This window comes from Sceloporus occidentalis, unplaced genomic scaffold (assembly GCF_023333645.1).
Source record: "Sceloporus occidentalis isolate IW3139 unplaced genomic scaffold, rSceOcc1.0.p SCAF_8, whole genome shotgun sequence".
In the NCBI taxonomy this organism is placed as follows: Eukaryota; Metazoa; Chordata; class Lepidosauria; order Squamata; family Phrynosomatidae; genus Sceloporus; species Sceloporus occidentalis.
The window spans coordinates 11870781-11894900 of record NW_028316988.1 but is presented as its reverse complement, the minus strand read 5'-3'; the positions used below and the strand labels follow the sequence as shown (position 1 = coordinate 11894900).

Genomic DNA, 24120 nt, shown 5'->3' with positions numbered 1-24120 from the left:
ATAGGCATTTAAAGGTCCTCCAGGACAACTCTATGGTCAACCTTGGGCAGATGCTAACCATAGAATTGCCCTGGAGGACCTAGAGACTCATAGAGATAACCCTTCTGTAGGCACTTGTAGGTCTTCCAGTGCAATTCTGTGGTCAACTTTGGGCAGATATTGACCATAGAGTTATGTTGGAGGACTCAGAAATTCCCAGAGAGGAAAATAATTATAATAGTGGGGTTTTTTGATGTGTGATTTCTCCACTTTCACGAGGGTCCTGCATCTCTAATTCAGGGGATCTGGGGGGCCTGCTGTACTATATTTCCTTTTCCTGGAGATAATGTCTCCCCCTTTTTTTGGCCAGAGGGAGGCATTGTTAAGAGCCCAGAAGGTGATTCATGGAGTCAGTCACTTTCTCTCAGCCCATAAGTCCCAGATGGAGCCATGACTCTGGTTTTTTATTTCTGTTCATTTGGGTGTTTGGAGTGTCAATGTGCACAATCTGTGCGCAACCACAGTGTGTCCCCACGGGGGTGGCATCACGACTGTCTCGCCATTGCGTACCTAAAAGCAGTCGTATTGCTGTCATTCCTCCTATTCCTGTTCTTTCTGCCTTCTCTGCTGCATCTCCCGGGATGCTCAAAATGGTGGGCCCACACAACAGCCTTGCAAGGGAGTCCAAGCCTACCATTGGAAAAAAGATCTCTGCACATACTTTGCACATTCTGAAGCCAGAGTTAAAGGCATCTTCATCTTTCTGCCCCAAAAAACATCCTAAGGCCTGTTACAGACAGGCCAAAATAAAGCTGCTTCGAGTCACTTTGGAGGAATGGTATTTCAATGATGCATGAGTCCTAAGAGTCCAAAAGCCATACCAAAGCTGCACTCCGGTCCTTAGGACTGGAGCGTGGCTTTGGTGCGGCTTTTGGATACTTAGGACGCATGCATCATTGAAATACCATACCTCCAAAGTGACTCGAAGCAGCTTTATTTTAGCCTGTCTGTACCTTCCCTAAGAGAGCAAATGCAATTATGATTTTATATATATATACAGTATATATTCACCATTGCAATCGCTCTCTTGGGATGTTTTTGGGGCGCCTTAAGACCTTGGAGAAAGTGCCAAGCCCTGGGTCCCATCCTGGAGCGACATCCCCTGATAAATCTGTGTCTAAACCGCTTTATTCCTGCAGTGCAGACGCCCCCAGGGGCTGAGTGGGGCAGGGATGCCTCATTGCGCAGGCGCAGTGGCCTCCAGGGATGCTGATGATGCGCACCTGCTGCCAGGTGGGCGGAGTGGGCGGGGCCTAGGCCTGGATGGGGCGAGGCCATTGGCCGGCCCGGGCTGCCTTAGCCCCGCCCCTCCCGGGCCGCTGCTCCTGCTCCTGTTCCTGCTGCTGCAGCAGCTGCATCCTCCTCCTCCTCCTCCCGCCTTCCTTCCTCCCTTCCTCCTGAGTCCCGGCTCCAGTGGGGCGGCGATGCTCGGCCCAGGAGGAGCCTGAAGGATGAGCCTCCCTCCTCCGGAGCTGCTTCTCCTCTGCTGCCTCCTGCTCTGCCTCCGGGCCCCTTGGGCGGCGGGCTTCTTGGCCAGCCCCTTCGGTAAGTCCTTCTGGCAGCCCTCCCTGCGAGGTAGGACAAGGCTGGCCCAGGCCACCCTCCTTCCTTCCCCCCTTGCAATCGCCTTCTCCATCGTTAAAGACCCCCTTCACTCCCCCCAAAATCTCCCTCTTGAAAGAGAAGACCCCTCTGGGCCCCAACCCACCCCCTGCAATGTAGGACGCCCCACAAATGGAGGACGCCCCTGACCCAAAGAACCCTCCTTTCTTCTCATTTCTTCCCCTCCCTCTTCTAATATTAGACTTCTCCCCCCCCCCTGCAGTTGCCTTCTCCGTTTTGGAAGCCTCTTCGCTTCCCACAAAATCCTCCTCCTGGGGGGGGAGACCCCTCTGGCCTCTAAGTGCCCCCCCTGCGATGTAGGACACCCCCCTGGAATGTAGGACAGGGACACTATGTGGATGTCTATGTATTTATGGGCATAGGGAAATTGGGCCCTTGATGATGCTGGCAGTCAGGGCAAGCCTTGGGCCTCTCCCCCCCTCCCCTATATATATATATGTGTGTGTGTGTGTGTGTGTGTATACACACACACACACACACATACACGCATGTATGTATGTATTTATGTATATGTGCATATGCATGCATGCAAAGTGGCCCTTTCTTGAATGCTGGCAGTCATATATGTATGTGTATATTTATGTATACACACACACATATGTATATGTAAATGTGTATACTGGCCCCTTTCTTCAGTGCTGGCAGTCATGGCTGTCTCTTGGTTCTCTCCCCGCTTTCAATATATATGTATATATTTCTGTGTATATGCATATGCATACATGCAAACTGGGCCCCTTCTTCAATGCTGGCAGTCAGGGCAAGGCTTGGTTCTCTGCCTGTTTGCAAAAGAGATACATGGATGTGCCTCTGTGCATTTAAATGCAGGGATGCCACCTGGGCCCTTCCTCCTCCTTCCTGCTTTTCCTTTAGAGAAAGGAAGGCCATAAGCCAGAGGAAGGCCAGCTGCCCTTCCAGCTCCATTGTTTTCCTTGCCATCCTTTCCCAAAGTCTAAATAAAGACTCCAAAAGAGAGTATAGATATCTAACGAAAGCATCGCTTATGATAATGTACTAATATAGCACCATTAATGCACCTGGCAGAATTTCCTTCTTCATTTTGGAGGGCGAGATCTATCTACACAATTGCAACTCATGCTGTCAAATTAATGGAGGGACTCATTAATTGCAATTGTGATTTTATATAGCCTTCTTGATAAATCTTGTAGCACTTTTGCAAAACTTTGGTGCCACTGCTTGAGAAATGAACCACAGCAACATTGTGTATCATTGGAAGGAGCATTGTATGTATTGAAAATGGAGATGATTTGGTATAATTTACTTATGTTGCACCTTTTCTAAGCTGCACATGCATTTCAAGTATATGGTCTGAGAGGGGTATATGTCACAAAAGACATAAAGAAGATAATTACAAGAAGAGAACTGTTATTATCAATAATATTATTGAGGCGCAATAACATCCAGAATCCACAAAACAGGGATGCCTTGACTGGAAGAACCAAAATGCATGATATGTGCAAGCTTTCCAAGCGCCACTTGCTTCTTCCTCAGGCAAAAGCATTAGAAGTCATACAGGGGAAAGAATATATATATATATATATATATATACACACACAGACAGACACACACACACACACACACACACGTATATATATATATACACACATGTATATGTGTGTGTGTGTGTGTGTGTGTGTGTGTGTGTATATCCCTGTTGATATATATGTGACAATGTTAATCCCAAAACTGCATTTTGTCAAGATGATGTTGTTGTTGTTGTTGTTCTGTGCTGAGATGGATTGGAGGGGTTTCTGTTGTTGAGGGCTGTGCATCATCGTCATCGTCCTTTTCCCATACATCATCACGATTAGAATTATGGAGAGGGATGTCATAAAATAACCATAGCACTAGAGGAATTATGATGATTGATTGATATTCCACTCCTTCTGGCCTCCTCAGCCCCATTGCCTGGTTTTGCTGGAGCTTTTACTCATGGCTTTCCATTTTTAAAACATGTCTCCCTTTCTCTCTTGCCATGAAGATCTCTTGCCATGAAGTCCTCTCCTGAGTTCTCTCCCGGATCTCTCTCTTTCCCCCAACAATGACATCATCTCTTCCAGTGGCTGAACATGATGCTGGCAGACTCCCTCCCTCCCTCCCTTCCATCCTTTCCTTCTTTCTTCTTTTTTTCCTTTCTTCTTTTCATTGTTCCTTCCTTCCTTTCATCCTTCCTTCCTTTTATCCATCCTTTCATCCATCCCACCTTCCTTCTTTCCTTTCTTCCTTCCTCCTTTTTATCCATCCTTTCATCCCTACTTCCTTCCTTCCCTCCATCCTTTCTTCCTTTCTTATTTTTTCCTTCCTTCCTTCCTTCCTTCCTTCCTTCCTTCCTTCCTTCCCCTTCAGTTCTTCCGTCCTGAATCATCCCAAATAGTGGCCATGCAGAACAATAAACGGGGAAGGTCGATTTGGAAACAAACACACACACAAACCTTTGGTTTCATGTTTTGCAGTGCTTACAATATACATACACACTACATTCACACTCTCTCTCCATAGACCAATCATACACATCCATGACATACATCCACAAACACAATACAATGTTCTTCTTTTTAAACACAAAGTATAAAGATTTGGGGATGATTTTTGGCACGGCGGGGGTTTGGGTGCCTGGGGACCTGGGTTCGATTCCTGAATTCAGCCGCAAGTCACACTTTCTCAGCCTCCATGGCAAACCTCCTTTGAAGAAATCTTGCCATGAGTCAGAAATGACTTGAAGGCACACAACACACAGACACACACACTTATTATTATTATTATTATTATTATTATTATTATTACTGGGCTGTTTTGCAACAGAGCTTGGAAAATTCCCTTTTGTGTTGTCTTTGTGGGGGGAGAGGCAGCTGCTCCAGACGAAGCTGGCCCTGCAGGCGTTTTGCAAGAGGGCAGCGGTGTCAAGGTGGGAATGCCTCCTTTGTATGTCTCTGTGTGTTTGTGATGTTGTTGTGTCTGTTTGTGTGGGTGACGCAGTTCATTGATCCGCGACGCCCTCCTTTGCAGGCTGGGTGGCTTTCGCTTGCTGGAAATGTCTGGCCAAAAGCAGAGACTTTGGGTTTTATTATGGCAGCCTTTGAAGATTTCACCCCAGAGCAGGACAGCATGCGCCCGGTTGGAGGCTCCATGGAGCAGGAGCAGAAAAAGGGGGTTGTTGGGGAAGACAAAGTCCCTGCTTGGCCTTCTTAGCCAAGGAAGACTTGGAGATAGTTCTTTTGTTCTGAAATACAGCTGGCCCTCCACTTTTGATGTGACTTTTGCGGTTTGGATTAATATGTCCTCTCTAGGAATCTCTAGGTCCTCCAGTGCAACTCTGCCAGAGGTTGACCATAGAGTTGTGCTGGAGGACCTAGAAGTTCCTAGAGAAACCACTTCTCTAGGCATTTATAGGTCTTCCATCATGAGTCTATGCTCAACGTCTGGCAGATGCTGACCATAGAGTTGCGTTGGAGGACCTGTCCACTTCTTTCTCCGCAATATGGGCCCAACACTGGCCTACCTTACTGGGCTGTTGCAAGGAGTCCTGGTTGTTTATGGGCACTTTGCATCTAGTCTCAAGAGTTCCATATAAAACCTTTGTTGGTTTGGTCTTGAGCCGGTTATTGCTGGAGGCAGCGCTGCGTAAAGGTAGCGAGGGAGACAATGAAAGTCCTCCTGTAGAAGGAAACGGGCAGATGCGTCTCTCTCTTTTTCGGAGGGTTGCTAAACCTGCTTTTCCAGAAAACGCCGCTCCAGAGGCCAAAGGTCCACAGCTGATGCGCCACCGGCTTGTATGACATGAACAGAGCATATAATATCATCCTTATTATTGTTTTCATTTTTAATGGCAGTGGTTCAGACATTGTCCTGGTCTTTGCAAAAGCTCTCCTGCAAAACAAAAACTCTGTTGCACTGGCAAGGAAGTAGAGTTGGTCCTTCAGAAACAAGGAAGCAACGCCAGACCCAAAGAAAACATGCCCAGCTGTTTGGAAACAGGCTAATATTTTCCTTCCAGGAAAAGGAAAACAACCTTGGTGCATCCAGTCCACAATCTTGAGTGTGTTTTTCCACTCTTTATACCAGAGACAGGCACATTTCTCTTTAAAGCAGAACAGCGTCCGCACTGAAATCAATGGGGTTTGCACCTTTGGGAGTGTGCAAAGAATAGAAAGAGCCATTCTGGTGCAATGAGTCTCTGTACTGGAAGGAAGGCAGGATATAATAAACATAAACTTAACAATAACAATAACAATAATAATATGCTTTGCGTCTTGGGAGATCTAGGTTTCTGATCCCCACTAAGGCCACTTTAACCCACCAGAAGATCTAGCTTTCAAAACATCTCTCTTTATTACTGGGGCTTCAACATTTTGGGCTCTTGAAGTGTTAAAGATTATATTGTTTTGTTGCTTTTTCTGCGTTGTGTATTTCCTTGTCAACTGATTTAGGGTTTATACTTAACAGGAAAGTGGGGCAGAAATATTAAACCGATTTTTAAAAAAGAGCCAGTTGGGGATGATAGGCTCAAAAGTGGATAGAGAACTGGAGGATGCTAGGCCTCTATATTAATGGGATGCATGTGTTGGAGAGGCTTCCATGCTTTACTTTTCAGGATGGATATCCCACTGAAAATGTCCGTCAGACGCCCTGAAACCATGCCAAGGGAGGCCGCTTTTAGCTTCCTCCCTTCCTTCTCTCTCTCTCTATAGACACTGCCTGGGTTGCCAAGTCTTTCTGGCTAATCCTTTAAGCAGGCTCTCAAGCATTGTCTTTCCTATAGAGATGGGCCTCCCATGGCTGCCACCTCGCAAACCGGTCCTAATCCCGAGCCAAGGAGGGTGATCCCCTAAATCCGGCCGTCCTCTTCCCTGATCTGCGGTTTCTAGGGCAGGGCCCTGAGCCTGGGAGAAGGAAAGGAGGAGAGAAGCCTTGTGGGTTTGGGGTTCTTTGCATCTTGCCTTGTGTGCATCTCTCTTTATTCTTCCCCTTGGTTGCTGCCATGTCCAAAATAGGCCCCCTTTGCAAACACTGTGAGGGCAACCCAAGGCATGCATACATCCCTGGCATTATCTTGCGCCATTGCTCCAGGTCTTCTCTCTCCTTTTCATCCATCCATATATCCCATTCTTGCACTCTTCCCTTCTCCTTCTTCTTTGAGAGCAACCCAAGGCATGGGTCCCTGGCACTGCCCTCTCTTTGGCTCTAAACACCCATCAGCCTTGTCTTGCACCATGGCTCCTGGGCTTCTCCCTAATTTCCATCCACCTGTCCATCCCATTCCCCTATTATTTCTACCTATTGTTTTAGGTGACCCTCACCCAGTGGTTCCCAAACTTGGGTCCTCCAGGTATCTTGCTCTCTTCTGGGCATAAAGAGGTAAACTCATCCAGTGGCAGCAACATTTGTTCATTTTGGTTGCTGCAGTGCCATGTCCAAAGCTATACCCCTTTGCAACCCCTAGCATGGCCCTCTCTCTGGCTCCAAATGCCCACCATCCTTGTCTTGCACCATTGCTCTTGGTGGTCCTCTCCCCTTTCCATCCATCCCGTTTTAGCATTTTTTCCTCCTCCTCCTTTCTTTCTACTGGGTTGGCACCAAAGGTGGGTGTTGACACAGATGCTGGAGGGGCAGCTGGTTTGGTGGCAATGGGGCAGACTGGGCTTCGTTGTTGCAACGTGTGGGAGAACTGGGCTTTGTCATTGCGTGAGTCACATGAAAACAGCGCAATGTGTGGGCAAGATGAGCATCTGGGGCCTGGTTCCCTGGCAGGGTTCCTCCCTTGCAAGCACCTGCTGTTCTTGCAGTGCTCATGGATTCTGGCCAAGGATTGTGGCTTCTGTCTTGTCCCTCACCAAGAGGTCCAGGATACCCCCATTTTATATAGATTGGGTCTGCCTCGCAGGGCCTGGAGGATGGACTCTGTTTTGGGTAGCAGAGCCATTCCTGTTGAAGGAGAAGGGAATATTGTGTGTAACAGGCGTTGTATGCGTTCGCTCGCAAGCGGTGCGCTGGGTTTGTGCAAATATTGAACCAGCTGAGTCAAAGGCGACGCAAGGAGGCAGAAACCAGCTGCGCCCCACTCCATGCGCCCAGCCTTTGGAAAAGGAAACTGGCCTGGTTTATTTCTTGAGTAAAAGTTACGACCGATTGGGGAAAAAATGGAGCCTTTGTGTTCTGGAGGAGTATATCACGCCGTTGGGAAGCAAATCATAGAATCATAGAATCATAGAGTTGGAAGAGACCACTAGGGCCATCCAGTCCAACCCCCCTGCCATGCAGGAAATCCAAATCAAAGCATCCCTGACAGATGGCCATCCAGCCTCCGTTTAAAGACCTCCAAGGAGGGAGACTCCACTACACTCCGAGGAAGTGTGTTCCACTGTCGAACAGCCCTTACAGTCAGGAAGTTCCTCCTAATGTTGAGGTGGAATCTCTTTTCCTGGAGCTTGCATCCATTGTTCCGGGTCCTGTTCTCTGGAGCAGAAGAAAACAAGCTTGCTCCCTCCTCAATATGACAACCCTTCAAATATTTAAATAGCGCTATCATATCACCTCTTAACCTTCTTTTCTCCAGGCTAAACATCCCCAGCTCCCTAAGTCGTTCCTCATAGGACATGGTTTCCAGACCCTTCACCATTTTTGTCGCCCTCCTTTGGACACGCTCCAGTTTCTCAATGTCCTTTTTGAATTGTGGCGCCCAGAACTGGACACAATATTCTAGGTGGGGCCTGACCAAAGCAGAATACAGTGGCACTATTACTACTCTTGCTCTAGACACTATACTTTTATTGATGCAGCCTAAAATTGCATTGGCCTTTTTAGCTGCCGCATCACACTGTTGACTCATGTTCAACTTGTGGTCTACTTGGACTCCTAGATCCCTTTCACACGTAGTTTCATTCAGCCAGGTGTCCCCCATCCTATATTTGTGCATTTTATTTTTCCGCCCTAAGTGCAATACCTTACATTTCTCCGTGTTGAATTTCATTTTGTTAGCTGTGGCCCAGCTAACAAAATGGAAGAAGGGTTTGCTTAAGCTTCATCCCCCTCTCTTTATCAACTGTGTGATGGCTGGATGTTGCAGCGTAATGTGCGTAACATCTCAGCATTCCCATCGTCTTGCTGTTTGGAAATATATATATATATATTTCCAAAGTGTAGGGAAAGAAAACTCCATATATGTATATATGCTTATTGTAGTCCCAAAAAAGGAACTTTTCCAGTCTCTGGTGGTGATGGTTTTAGTGTAAAGTGTGTGTCCTTGTTGTTCTCCTTCCTGAGCATCATCTACGTATCTTAAATCATTTTATAAAACCCAAGATACAGATCAATCTGAGCAGAGCAGCATTTGCGTCATGCAACAAATAGACACTGCCCACACAACAACAACAACAAACAGCAGCAGTTGCAAAGTGATTTTGGAGACTGAAGTGAAAACCTTTCCGAAACCAAGGAGAACAGCTCCCAGAATCCTCCAACCAACATGGGAGTTGCAGTCCAAAAACCCTGTTATTCTTTCAGGCTCTGGCCAGATTGCAGGCCAGTAATTGAATAAACATACCCACACCCTTAACTTTATCCACAATTCTGATTTCCAATGCAAAAACAAACACCGGCTCAGGTCACCGTGACTGTTGCCGCTTTGCAGCCGTGCTCAGCTCACCTTCCCATTAAGTCGCGGGTGGGAATCCTGCAACCCTCCCCATAGTGTTGTACTGCAGCTCCCAGCATCCCCTGGCCAGTGTTGCCAAGGGCAAGGTATGCTGGGAGTTACAGTTTGACCATAACTGGACAGGTGTCAGGATTCTCAACCGTCGCCTCTGGAAGGATTCCTTTGCAAAATACCTTAAATCACTTTTTGCAAGAGGCCCTTGGCTCCTGTTTGCCCAGATTGTGGGACAGATTTGGCCAAGGCCCCAATGAATGGCCATGGATCCCTGGAAAACATGGGATTTAAACCAGATGCTCTCTCTGAACCTGAAGAAAAAGGAATGCTTAGTGTTCAAAGGCAGTGTGTGTTTGTGGAAATTCAATGTTATCTGCTTTTCCTTTTATTCCCAATGTCTTGGTGGAGAGTCTTATGCTCAACAAGGCTGGTGCTTTGGGCAGATTCGTTTTACAAGAGTGCAGTATATATATATGTGTGTGTGTATGTGTGTGTGTGTGTGTGTGCGTGTGTGTGTATATATTGCATGCTCTCTCTCTCTCTATGCAATACATACACATACATATGTATATAGTACTCTTGTAAAAAACGGCCATACAGTATATATATTGGGCCGGGTTTTGTTTCCAAGAGTGCATTATATGTAAATGCCCCTATAGTTTGCAAACACTTTAGAGCTTGGTAATGATTCGTTGGTCAAATTCCCACAGATGTTGACCATAGAGTTGGGCCAGAGATTCCTAGAGAGGCTGAAAAAAGCCATAGTAGTGCCTTATTTCCCCACTTTTATTGGGGTCCTGAGCCCCTAAACCCAGCAAGTGTGTAGGGCCCACTGTATACTTGTGTGTGTGTGTGTGTGTGTGCGTGTGTGTGTATAGTGATTAACTGTATTCTTCTGGGATCCAAAGCAAACGTCTTCCAAGTCCTGTTTGTTTTCAAATTACCTGTATATGTGTGTTTTATTTCAAAAGGGCGATAGACGGCTTTGTCTGGTTTGTTTGCAAGGCTGGCGCTGGCAGGGCTGCAGAAGTTTGGGTTGGCTTGGCTTTTCCCTTTGGCTCCCCCGCGGAGTGCCTTTCTGACGTGGCACGGCTGACGTGGCGCATGCCCTCCTCTCCTCTGGGCCACCTTCCCATTCCTCTGCATTTGCCACTGGTCAGTTCAGTTTGGCAAAAGGTGCACTGGGCATTTTCTGGGACCCAGGTTTCTCCACCTTTGTGCGTGTATGTGTGTGTGTGTATGCACACCTGTGCAAAAAGAGAGGAGGAGGAGGAAGCTAGGATGGAGAAGACAAGAAAACCCAAAGCATCATTGGTTGATGAAGTCAAATCCAGAGTTATAAGCTGAGCCTTGGTTGCATTTTTGGATCAAATGCAGGAGCCTAAAAATGTTGTGCTCCTTCCAGGCTAAAATCCAGCCTGTTCTTCTTGTATGTCGTTTTCACCTGTTTGGGTTTGGAGCTTATTCTTTGGTGCAACTCTATGGTCAAATGTCAGCTGAAAATTAGCCATAGAGTCACACTGGAGGACCTACCTATGCCTAGAGAAATGTTCTCTCTCGGAAGCTCTAGCACAACTCTGTGGTCAATGTTTGGCAGAGGCTGACCATAGAGTCATGCTGGAGGATGTAGAGATTCCTAGAGAGGACACTTCTCTGGGCATTTGTGGGTCCTCCAGGGTGAATCTATGGCTGATTTTCCAAACAGCCATTTCATTGCTGAAATAAAACTAGCTTCCTCATGTTCCTCCAGACCAGGAGTATCCACTTCTCTCACAGTCTGTGCCTAGCTTGACTAATAGCAGGAAGGAAATACATGCATTTCCCAAAGTTGGCCCAAATCCCATTTGCAAGAACATTTTTGAAAAAAGGGCTCCTTTGCCATTGCAAAGCCTGAAGAGGCCCATAAATAAGGTCTCTTTGGTTCCCGGTGGCGCTACTAATCACTCGCAAAACGGACGGAGGCTTAATGGCTTCGTGAAGGAGTGGTCTCTGTTGTGACATTAGGATTGATGCGCAGATGGCCCTCGCAAAGCTTATTGGAACGGCAATTAGGCAGATCAGCCTCTCCGTCACTGCAAAAGTCCCTTCTTGGTTGAGGAAGCGTGACACGGAGCGCCTGCAAAACGGGCCGAAATAAGCAATTATCCAATGTTTTTTTAAAAAAACATCACTTTTCTGGGCAGAGACAAAACCATAGAAATTCAGATATTGACCACAAGCGATAAAGAAACCATGCCTAATAAAACCAGGAGAAGACCAGCAGCAAGTAGAGATCCTTGGCTGGCTCTCATGAGCTCCATAGGCCAAGCAAGGTCTCCAGGGCGCGCTTCCTTTCCATCCCCAACTCAAATTCACCCCAGAGATGGCTTTGCTAGGAAGGGAATTAATTGCCTTTGCAAAATCCAAATTGCAATTAGTAGCGAAAGGCCGGGGAATGAAACACTAAACGCCCCTCCAAGAGAACATTGGACCTCAGAGGACCCAAAACAGGAAAATCAGGGAAGGAGGGGGAGAAAGGAAGAGGAAAGGAAGTGAGTCAGGGCTGGCTGGCGAAGGAAAACCATCTGCAGAAGCAGCCCAGGGACAGAAGTGGGAGGCACCGGCCGGCTGAACATTTATGGCACATTGCACATTAAATGCTACATTATCCTCTAAAGCAGGGCTAATAGGGCCAGGAAGGTGCAATGGGAGACCCCTCTCTCTGCAAGAGAAAAAGGACTGGGGCTCAAGGATAAGAAGAAATGGGGAAGACCCCAAGGGTCCCCCTTCCAAAGAAATTACCAAAGTGGGAAAGCCAGACCCTGACCCAGACTGTGAAAAGTGTGCCACTGCGAAAGCCAGACCCAATGAGAATGTTGCCATAAGTCAGAGTTAACTTGAATGCATGCAACAAAAACAAATTGATCCAGTCGATCCTGATATGATGCGAATCTTTGCAATTCGGGGCTTACTCTCCTCTTTGCAAAATTCACTTGCGGTTGCTTTGCACCAAAAACAGTCTTTCTAATTAGGAAACATTATTTCCAGTCACAGAAAGTGTATATTTGTGGAATTGTTTTGCATGGGATTGCTTTGCATAGAAAGCAACCATTTCTTTGCAGGAAACAGCCTCCTTTTTTTGCACTGGAAATAATATTTCTGCAAGGGGAAAAAGACACCTTAATGTGAATTTTGCACAAATTAAATCTTGAATTGCAAATAGGATTGAGAAATAGTGGGGCTTTGGAAGACTTGGTTGTGCGGATGGCTCTTGGCTTGCTCTGCGGACGGATTATTATCTCTCTGTTTGAAGGCACCGATGCCGGAAATCCAATTACGGTGTTTATTTGGTGCGGCTCCTGTGTCCGTCGTGGGTGGAAACGGCTGTTGCTATTGCCTTTCTCTCCAGCCGTCATTAAAGCCGCCTCTGCTGTTTTCCTGCAAGTCTTATTTGTCCCTTTTAAACCATTGCAAGGTTTTTAATAAATGTGTTTTAAGGTTGCTCATTGTTGTTCTTCACCTCAATCATAGAGTCATAGAGGTGGAAGAGACCCCCAAAAGGACCTTTTGGTCCAACCTCCTTCTGCCATGCAGGAACTCTCATTCAAAGCATCCCCAAAAGATGGCCATCCAGCCTCTGTTTAAAGACCTCCAAGGAATGAGAGTCCATTGCACTCCAGGGCAGTGTTTTCCATCCACAAATAGCTCTTACTGTCAGGAAGCTCTTCCTAATCTTGAGGTGGAATCTGTTTTCCTGGAGCTTGAATCCATTGCTCCATTGTGTCCTATTCTCTGGAGCAGCAGAAAACAAGCTTGCTCCGTCCTCAATATAACATCCCTTCAAACACTTAAACAGGGCTATCATATCACCTGTTAACCGTCTCTTTTCCAGGCTAAACATACCAAGGTCCCAAAGTCTCTCTTCATAGGTCTTCATGGTTTCCAGACCTTCCACCATTTTGGACACGCTCCACTTCCAATGAAGCTGGGTCCTGAACCAAGTGTCCTTGGGCTCCGGTGATCTCGCAGTAATGGAAAGGACCCTTTGGATTTTTGCATGTGAAAACCATACAACGATCTGATCCATTTGTAATGTTTTCCTTCCTTTGTGTGTCTTTGGACAGATTCCTGCCCCCGGAGCTTGGATTGCACTTTGCAGCGGAGAGAGTTCTGCCCCCCCGGATCGCGCGCCTGCGGCCCTTGCCTCCCTCAGTTCCTGGAAGATGGAGAAGGCAGATGCATCCCCAAGACGCGGGCGGCTGGCGGTACGGGTTCGTTTTATCCCTTTCTAATAGTTATATAGACCGCTTGCCCCAAAAAAGTTGGCAAAAGCAGCAGACACCATAAGAATTGCATCACTGGAATAGACCTTGCAATCGGTTTGGCTGATCAATATCAAAGCATCTTTTGGCATCTTCTTTCTCTAGCATATTTTAACATGAAAATGAGGAAGGCAAGCAGCAGGTAATTTTTGGTTACCTCTGGCCAAGTTGTTATTATTATTATTATCATTATTATTATCATTATTATTATTAGTATCCCTATCCCACCTTTTACTCGGTTTGGGAGTCTGAGCAGCTCCCAATTTAAATGACAGTCATTGGTCCGTATCCATGGACTCTTTAGCCATGGATTCAATCATCCAGGGATTGATAATATTCCAAGAATATGTAAATTCCAAAAAGCAAAGCATGATTTTGCCATTTTACCTAAGGGTCACCATTTTTACTATCCATTGTATTTGATGGGATTTGAGCAGCCATGGACTTTGCTATCTATGGGGGTCTTGGAATCAAACCCCAGCCAAAGTCCCAATGTCAAAGGTAAAGGTAAACATTTTGCTTTAGTACTTTAACTTTTTAGCAGCCTTTTTGGAGGAATGGGGAGGGAAGCTCTTCACAAATAGCCTGATGGGAACTGCATGCAACCTCCCATCTAGCATTAAAAGTGTCCCCCGTTTTGCTAAAAGTGGGGGGTGGGTTGGTGGCTTTGCAAAGTGTTTCTTGCAAAACCCCACCATCACCACTGCCACTTTCTGCAAAGCGGAGAAGTCTTTTTAACGCCAGATGGGAGGTTACATAAGAGCGGAGTTGTGGAAGGGATTGGCGTTTGCATTTCAGCCACTGAGAGATTATCTGCCCCTTGCGGCTTCCAAAGCGATGGAGGCATTTGGCTCCCATGCCTTGGAGATGCGTCCAGCTATTTGGCCTCTGACCCAAGGAATGGACACTAGGAATGGCTAGTGTCTCTTCCTTCCCGGAGACCCGGATCCAGCTGGACAATTCAGGGAGGCTGGTTTTAACTTTTGCATCTTGTGCATTAATGCCATGTTTTTAAAATTCTTCTGTAAGCTGGTTTCAGGGGGGAGAAAAGGTGGCTTAGATCATTAATACTACAGGTTGAGTCTTCCTTAATCTGGGATTTTGAAATATCCCCAAAAGGACTGAGAGAGTGACACTTTAATGCATACCTCTTGGATTCGTTCTTCCATCCTTTATTGTTTTAAGAGAAAAGGGAGAGAGCTGTTTTATTTTGCAACAGAGGAGCATTCGTTGTGAAAAGCTGCCTGGCGCATATTCTTTACTCCGCGCAAGGTCTTGCATTATTAAAGACCGTTTTCATGTCCTGGGCAATAAAACATCAAGAAAACCCAGCAGGGTCATGAAATATTCACTTTCAAAAGATTGTTCAGGCTGCAGGGATGTTCCTAAATCCAGCTGCAAATGTGTGCAAATGTGGATTAATTTTGGGAAGTGCAACCTGGAAGGTGAGCCGCCGGTTAAGAAGTGAGAGCATTGGGTTGGTACTTGGGAGATCTAGCTTTCTGGTACTCATAATCCATTAAACCTGGGTTGCACTTGTGCCATTTTCAAACATGTTTTTGTACTTTTATACTTTAGGTCGAACTGCTTTTCCCAACTTAGACGAAGAAATTGATTTAGTTGCGGATGCGCTCTCCAGACAGGAGGATGCCAGCCAGCCGCGACTGCGCCAGAATGGTAAGCCTTCCCTGAGTTGCAAAAATGGATGTTCGCTGGGATTTTCAATGGGTTTTGAGGCCCTGTTTTTGGAAGGAAGGGAGTGCATTCATGTAGGGTTAGGTGGGTGCCATGCTGTATTAAGATCTGGAGCTTCCTTTGCAGTGTCCCCCTCCCAAAAGTGCATTATTCCAACAGAAAGGGAAGCTATCCTTTTCAATTGTATTAACAGGGGCTGACATTTTGCTTGGGCCTTGAGTTTGCAATATCCATATTCACCGAGCGACTGCTGTGATATTGCATTCAAAGTATAGGCATCTGTTGTGCATTGGGAAGTGTTATATCCTGATGCACAATGGCCAATGCTCTATGCCCATCATCCCGAGCCGTGAGCAATCTACCTTACCTGGCTTTTGGTCAAATCTGGCATCCGCTCTGCTTGTCTCCATCTTTCCTTTCCTTCTCTTTTCCATCTCTCTTACAGTCGTATTTGCATTTCACAGACACTGCAGCCCCTACAAGTCTGCACTCCAGGGTCGGCGTGCCAAAATCAGGTTCCAGACAGAATAGCCCGGCGGACGCAACCCCTCGCTCTCCCTCCGGAGGGGTTGAAAGTTCCCCGATGGAGTCGCTGCGCGTGTCTTCAAACGATGCTCTCATACTCGGTAAGGTCTGAAAAACATGATTTTATATCCATCTTGGATGACCAGAGAGAAATTCTCGACTGGTGAAGATGGGCTTCCCATTAAGGCAAGACTGGGGCGGACCAGGAGACACTACTTAGTTAAATATACTCAACTTTTAGGGTGCGTCTGCACCAACGGTTCCCAAATCCTGGTCCTCCAGATGTTTTGGACTTCAGCTCCCAGGATTTATGGCTGTTGGTCAAATTGGATGTGCTTTCTGGCAGCTGAAGTCCAAAACATTTGGAGGACCAAAGTTTGGGAACCATTGTTTTACACTGTAGAAATAATGCAATTTGACACCACTTTTAAGTGCTGTAGCTCCATCTGAGGGGATCCAGAAAGGCATCCTTTACTTCCTTTCTCCTTCTCTTTCTTGCAGGGATGATCGTGGTTTGCACGGCTGCGGGAATCGCAGCTCTTGTGGTGGCAGCCGTTTGCTGGTGCAGGTAAACTCACGCGGAGGCATTTTGCACAAGCGTGTGCAAGGCTCTGGTGAAGATTTGGGAACCAGAGAAAGCTAACGACTCTTGTCAACAGTCAGATCAACTCTCAAAAACTTGAGGAGTGGATACTGGATCTGTTGCAGAGAAAGCTGCTTTGCTTTGGCCGTTCCATCCATTCCTGCTCCCCAAGGTTTCCCCCATTTTGGGAGAAAGGTTGGGATATAATTGCAATAAATAAATAGTAAAGAACAAACAACCTGTCATTAATTTCTCAGGCAAACAAGGGTGGGTTAAACCCACTCGGAGCATGATCCAGGCACCTTTTAATTTTTGTCTATGTGTTTCTTGAAGGCTTCAGAAGGAGATCCAGCTTGCTCAGAAAGCGGACTACCTGGCTCACAGTCTCCCCGGTCCTCCGTCCTACGACAAAATCTCGGTAGGACACCTTGCCTGTTTTGCTTGGAAACTGAAGAGTTAAGGTTGCGATTACGTTGTCCGTTTTTGGCTTCTGAGTTTGGCGCACCAATAATTCCTATCATGCAATTATTTTGTGTGTCTCTCTTGTCTCCAAGCCCGGCGATAAAAAGTTGGCGCAGAGCGCTCAGATGTACCACTATCAACACCAAAAGCAACAGATGCTCTCTATTGAGAAGTGAGTAGCTCTGCTGTGTGTGTGTTTGTGTGTTGTGTATTTCTTTGCTTTTCTCTTTCCTACATGATTGCAACCAAAATCCACACAACTAGAACATGGTGCTTAAAGCTAAAAATATGCTAGTATTTTTGGAGGTGCCAAAAATACTAGCAGATTTCATTGAGAGCCATTGGGGTGTCATGGTGTTTGTGTTGAACTAGGATTCTGGGAGACCAGGGTTCAAATCCCCATTCACTTCTGGAAACCCTTTAGTTGACCTATGGCAAGCCCCACTTTCTTGGCTCCAGAGGAAGCCAATGGTCAACCCCTTTTGAGCACTAAATCTTGCCAAGAGGAGCTTAGGAGAGGGTCACTCTATGCTGGACACATAACAGGGGGGTCAATATGGTATAATGGTCTTGAGTGGTTAGACTAGGACTCCAGGAGACTCCATGGAAAGCCATTGAGAGTGACCTTAAACAAGTCACACTCTCCTATTTTCTGAAAAAGGCTAGGGAAGACCTCCTCCAAATAGTAGATCTGGCCAAAGAGACCCCATAGGGTTGCCATAGGTCAGGAACCATTTGTAGGCACACAGCAAAATCCCTTCATTCAATTATTGACTGCCCTACCTTTCTCCCAATATGGAGCCCAAGGCAACCCAAAGTGTTCTGGCTTTTGCCTTTGAGGACCTCTCTGGAATCAAATGTGGCTCTTGGTGTGAAGCGGTTCCTCCGCTTTCCGCAAGGACTAGTTGTGTAGGAAGGAAGCACCTCAGCCGTTCCCAGTTGGGGAGAGATGGAAGACATGGTCCATCTCCCTCCATAACCTTCCGTCTTTTTGGTGTCCAAACTCTCTCCTCCTTGGTCCTGATCCGTAGGCATAAAGAAGAGGTCAAAGTCCCTGAATCTGCATCCTCAGATGAAGAGAATGAGGACGGAGACTTCACAGTGTATGAGTGTCCCGGTTTGGCTCCCGTAAGTATTTCCACATCATCCAAACATTAGGAAGGACTTCCAGATGGTAACAACTGTTTGATAGTAGAAGACATTGCCTTGGAGGGCGATGGAGCCTCCTTCGTTGGAATCTTTTAAGCAGAGTCTGGATGGTCATCTGTTGGGAGGGCTTTGTGTCTTCTTGTGTGGCGGAAGGGGACTGGATGACCATTGGGGGTCTGTTCCAACTCTATGGAGTCTGTGTTGTATCATGTCTTGGCCCCAAATGTTTTGTCCCACTTTTGGAACGACCGTTGTTCCAGATGTCCCAGAAGTGCTCAATCTCTCTGCGCAGTTTTCAACATTTCAGCATTTCATCATATTTTCCCTCTCTCTGCCATTATTATTGCTACTGCTAATGGTAATAACTCAAGAGCCAACTACTAACTTAGCATCAGTGCGTAATTTGCATGCTGCCCTGAGCATTTGCGTTATATGGGCAAGGTAATGAATATTTTAGTAGATAAAATTAATTTTACAAATCGCCCTTCTCACCCGTCTTCCTCCCTTCCTGCAGACTGGCGAAATGGAAGTCAGGAACCCGCTTTTTGACGACTCCTCGCTGCACCCGCCGACCCCCAAATTGCACCCGTGACCTCCATCCGAGAGCTTTCCACGGACTTGTCTCTGCCTCTAGGAAGACGCCCCAATGCTCAGCAGACCCTGCTCCTCCTCCGGAGAGAGCAAGCCCATCATCCACTGCCACCCCAACGGCAGCAGCAGTAGCATGTCTGGACTCCTGACTGTTAACTCCATCCCTGCCTGCAAAAAGATTCACAAAGTCGTCTTGGAAAATAAACCCGTTTTCTGGATCCTGGGTGCCGTTCCTTCCCACGCTTCAGCTTCCCACGGCTGCAGCCTCTTCTTGCCGGTCCTGCATTTCACTTGGCTGGGAAGATATGAGAATTGGGGAATGGAGGAAGAAACGGGAAGAGGGTTGACTCTGGTCTCTAATCTGACTTCTCTTCTTTTGCATTCTCCTTCCTTCTCCTCACTTCCAGCTTCAACCTAGCAATGGAGCTCCTAGCAAAGGAAGCATTGGGACACCAATGTGCTTCATATGTGCATAAATCCACGGGTGTTTCCCCCTCCACCCACTTCCCCAGTTTGTTGAACCATACATGGAGCAAGGGTTTAATTCAGGGTAAAAACACTTTCCATGATCTGGTTTCAGAAGCTCATCATAGTTAAGAGCTTGTATGGAGACCCACATCTTGGCCATAATGGTCCAGATGGACCTCCAGAAGCCTGACTCCGTGAAAGGCGGTTTCCTCTCTTCCGATCCCTCTTTGCTTTGAATTTTGCAAAATGCTCCCAAATGTTAAACTCCCTCCACGAAACAAAATGGCTTCCAAATAATTACAGTTCCAAATATGGGAGAGTATGGGACTTGAACCCGCAGCTGGCAAGTCCATCTCTGTAGCCCCGAAGCGCATGGGAGAGAAGATGCAATGTGTGCATGTGGAGTGTGTGTCTTTGGGAAGAGTTGTATTCAGGTGACAGTGGTGTTTAGTGGAGTTGCGCAGGAGGGACTGTTGTGTGGCCGTTAGTGCATTAAAGTAAAGCAGCGTGTGAATGTGCATTGTCTCTTTGTGCATTGGGCATTGCAATTGCACCATGGGTGGTGGTCAGCCATGCGCACTGACCATTGACCCTTGTGTAATGGAAGCTTAGCTGGTAGTTTTGCTACTCTGAAGCCATATGGGATCTTGACTTGTGGCTCCTATTAATCCAGGATGGTGGGGAGTGAGCAAATGCACACATGCTCAGTTGCGCACCTATCCTGAGCCTCCCTCTGAGCTTTGATAGACCCTTCTTTGTCCCAGATGTCCCACTTTTGGGATACCAGTGACACAGCATTGTTTGCACCAATGTTGCTACTGGCACATGGGGTGGAGGGACGAAAACGCCACGTTCAATTAATCCTTTCTTCTTCCTCTCTTTTTCTGTTACACGCAACTTTCTCTCTCTCTCTCTCTCTCTCTTTCATTCACTCACTCCAAACCGATTCTTGTACCGACTATGTTTAGTATGACTTTAAGAAGAGCAAAATTTTATTAAATGACCAAATTTCAAACTGATTCTTGCTTGCTTTTTCTTCCTTTTTGTAAAATCCATGTCTAGGTGCATAAGACAAATCTCTTTGGGTTGAAGGCACATGGCAAGACCTCTGTGTCCTCCTTGCTTTCCCTTTTTGGAATGGTATATCTCCAATATTTGGGTGATTTTCTTTGGTGTAAATACCAAATTGTTGATTCTACTCTTTGTAGGAGGAATGGTCTGTATCTTGGGTAACTCATTGTGTAAGGGAAACTCCCCAAAAGATCATTTGAAAGGAGCGCCCAGAAGTGAAGACACGGGAAACCGAAGTGTCCATAACAAAACGCTGTTTATTTGGCCAAGACAACAGCACGCCAGAAGATGGCAATGAAATTGCTGCCGCAACTCCTTTCCATTTCTCAGTGTCATTTATACACCAGTATACGTTGTTACAAAGTTATTCAGATGCAGCTCTCATGACTAACCTTTCATTGGCTTATTGAATGGCAGCAGTTAATTGGTTGCATGCAATTTACATGTGCTGATCACACCACTTTCTCATGGCTCTCTGCCTCTCAGAGCACACTCACTCTGGTTTCCTGCTACCTTATTTGGTCCGTTAACCTCTAGGCCTTGAAGCAAGCAGGTTACAGAAGCAGAAAGCAATGGTTACTCCATTTTCACTCCTCTCAATTGGAAGGGCAGGATTTTTATTTTGGGGGTGCAATGGCCTTATTTTGTTCCTCCAGTAATTGCACCCTGAATATATCCCATTTTTAATATCTTTCTGGGGAGGTTTGCAATTTTATTTTGGGGGTGCAATGTTCTCATTTTGTCCCCCTCTCCGTAATTGCACCCCTGAATATCTCACACTTTAAACTTATTTCTGGTTTGCAATTTGAAGTTTGTGAAATCTGCTTCTAACCAGCAGAGGGCACCCAAGAGCCAAACCTCAAGGCAGCTGAGACCAATATATATACATACATGCATGCATACATTATCTGTCTTCAGTACAATAGTTATCTTTTCATAAAAAGATGGTGGGGACGACAATAGCAGCGCAAGGAAGGGGGATTTGCAGAGGATGGAGGGTAACGCCTATGCAGAGGCCTATTGCAATATATGCATTTTTAAAAAAAACATTGCACAGGGGTTGAATCCGAACGAAGAGCTCAATGTCTGAGGGTGCTCCTTGACTCATCGCTCCACCTTACATCTCAGGTGGATGCGACGGTCAGGAGCACCTGCTATCAGCTTCGGCTGATCCGCCAGCTGCGTCCCTACCTGGGCCAGAGGGACCTTGAAACGGTGGTACATGCTCTGGTAACCTCTCGACTGGATTTCTGCAACGCGCTCTACATGGGGCAACCCTTGTACCAAACCCGGAAGCTACAATTGGTACAGAACATGGCAGCCAGACTGGTCACTGGTACACCCAGGGCCAGTCACATAACACCTGTACTTAAAGATCTGCATTGGCTGCCCATTCGCTTCCAGGCGCAATACAAGGTGTTGGTTATAACCTATAAAGCCCTACTTGGCTTGGGCCCAGGATGCCTTGAGGACCGCCTCTCCCCATACAATCCGCCCCGCACACTCAGAACATCTGGGCAACAGCTACTGAGGGTCCCAGGGGCAAGACTATCCTCCACTGCGAGGAGGACATTCGCCATCTCGGCCCCAACCCTCTGGAACATGCTGCCCATAGAGCTCCGCTTGGCCACCTTCCTGGCACAGTTCAGGAAGGAACTAAAAACCTTCCTGTTCAAGCAAGCATTCCCCGAAATAAGTCCTAGTTAGTCCCCCCCCCCCCCCCCCGACGGCAATGGTGAACTGGCTAGAATGGTATTTTAATGTAATTTTAATGTATTTTTATTATTATTGCACTGTATTATGTGTTTATGTTGTACACTGCCCTGATTGATAGAAGGGCGGTATAAAAATAAAGCTTTTATTATTTTATTATTATAATGCTGCCATCCCCAGTTGTGCAAACAGGAAAAGCAATGGGCCCCTATCTCCCTTTCAGGAGGGTGACTTCCTTTCCTTTCTTTTCCAAGCAATATCAGAATGTGGTCAAGATGGCAAAGGTTACTAAAGAGGAGGAACAGAGAAGTCAGGAGAGGCTGCAGCAGTTTGCTTTTGCCAGAACCAACTGGGAAGGGCAAGACTTGGACCCGTCTTTCCCCCAAAACTATGTTTGGACTTTGGACTCAGTTAGTTTGCAGCAATTGAAGTAAGCTGAGGATAAAGAAGGGAGGAATGGGAAGAGGAGGAGAAAGAAACTGGGATATTTTAAAAGCAGCTGAAAAAGTGGGACTGCAGAGGATTAATTGGGAGGGAGGCATGCAATGCTTCTCCTATGTCCAATGGTGCTTTGTAGTCTCTCCCAATCGTTCATGGGAGTTGTAGTAGTCCAAAGCAAAGCCCTGGTGTTTTATGCCAATGCATAGTATTAAAATGGTTGCAAGCCAGCTCCATAGACTGCAGGGAAATTCACAAAACAGCGATACCTTTATTGGCCAACCCAAATTGCACAAAATGCATGTGGCAAGCTTTCTTAAGAAGCCGGTGGAACTTTGAAACTTTGCAGCATGGATTTTGTGCTCCTTAAGAAGCCAATAGAGCTTTAAAAGCTTGCAACATGGCTTTGTGCATTTGGGTTGGCTGACAAAGGTATCACTCCTTTGTGGATTTTGGGTGAAGACTGGCCATAATGACTCTCAAGACTCACCACAAGGGGGCAGCAGTGCATCACCCAGGATGCTCCTGCTCAGTCCCTATGGTCAATTCCGGAACCATTTTTCCAAACTTGGGTAGACTTTGCCCTGAGGCAAGCTGGCATACCGCTGGCAGATGGTGCAGAACCGTTCCCGCCAATCGTCGTAAACCTTCACTGTGTATTTGCGCTTCCAAGTGAAGAAGCTCCTGTAGTGGCTCTCGTTCATGTTGGCCAAGTAGTCCGCCAGATCCTTCACGGAGTTGAAATCGTCCACGTGGACGAAGGCCTCAGCGGGCAGGAACTCCTCATAGTTGGCCCTGGGAGGACCCATGACCACGGGGACAGCGCCCGCCAGGAGGGCATTCCTCCACAGCTTCTCGGTGATATAGTCCCGGTGGATGGAGTTCTCCAAGGCCAGGTAGAATTTGTATTTGGAGATGTTTGGCAACAGGCAAGTTGGACAGAGCGGCTTTTGGGCCGCTTTCCCGTAGACATCAATCCTGATGTGTCTGGAGAGGTTGTGATAGAACTGTGCCCTTTCCTGGGTGCGGTGGAAGTTACTGACCACCCAGGACACCAAGCCGGTCTTGGTTGGGATGTCCAGCTCCTTCCCTGATGGCTCTGGTATGAGTGTGCCATAAGGGATGAAGATATCGGAGTCCCGCCGGTAAGTCATGACCCAGTTCCACTCGGTTCCTTCCCAGCCGCTCATGGCTTTGGCATGGCTGGGGGACTCCAGGGAGACCCACAGCCATTGTTGCCTAGGATGGGCCTTTGCTCTTGGGAGACTCGATCTGCTCCGTTGGAGCTCCTGGTGATGGAAGACCACCACGTCTGCTTGGTCATAGAGGCTCCGCTTTCCGGTCAACCGACAGCCCTCAATCTGGTAAAGCGTGGCACAGACATCACCGGAGAGGTTCAGAGCTTGACCATATGGCCAGTCCCAAATCAGGACCATCAGCGGCTCATCTAGGGTCTGAACATCCGCAAAGGGACCCATGGCAAGGAAGCTCCAGAACATGGACCACCCAACAGTCATGCCAAGGAATCTCTCTATGGACAGAATGGGGAGATGTATGGCCGTCAACCCTTCGCTCTTTCCTCGTTGTGGGTCTTCTCGCAACTCTGGGTTGGAGAGTCCAGGGTTGTCTTCCTTTCGTGAGTCTTTCTCAATCAGGGTGGGAACTGCAAGAGAGAAGAGAGAGAAGGACAGAGTTGTGAAAGGACTTTCCGGTTTGCTAAGTCCTGCTTATGTTGCAACGTTCTAGAAATCCACCTTATTATACACTGAGCCCTCCACAGTTGCTGGGGTTAGGGTCAC

At 47.0% G+C, this 24120-nt stretch overlaps 2 protein-coding genes across 3 annotated transcripts; one reads left to right on the top strand and one right to left on the bottom strand.

The window, feature by feature from the left end:
* The first annotated feature begins 1401 nt into the window (after positions 1-1401).
* NPDC1 (neural proliferation, differentiation and control 1) lies at positions 1402-20118 on the top strand. 2 transcript variants are annotated; one of them, XM_089534642.1, is made up of 9 exons: positions 1402-1584; positions 13429-13575; positions 15205-15303; positions 15786-15947; positions 16348-16414; positions 16763-16847; positions 16984-17063; positions 17923-18019; positions 18555-20118. In XM_089534642.1, exons 1-9 carry the CDS (start codon positions 1491-1493, stop codon positions 18630-18632), a joined length of 909 nt encoding a protein of 302 aa, XP_089390768.1. In that variant the 5' UTR covers positions 1402-1490; the 3' UTR covers positions 18633-20118. The 2 variants fall into 2 exon arrangements, with proteins under 2 accessions (XP_089390768.1, XP_089390770.1); XM_089534644.1 differs by having other exon boundaries at positions 1403-1584; positions 13429-13569.
* Positions 20119-22656: 2538 nt separating this feature from the next.
* Positions 22657-23850, bottom strand: FUT7 (fucosyltransferase 7). The gene has a single exon (XM_089537085.1). The coding sequence runs from the start codon at positions 23836-23838 to the stop codon at positions 22864-22866; it is 975 nt and encodes a 324-aa protein (XP_089393211.1). The 5' UTR covers positions 23839-23850; the 3' UTR covers positions 22657-22863.
* Between the last annotated feature and the right edge of the window lie 270 nt (positions 23851-24120).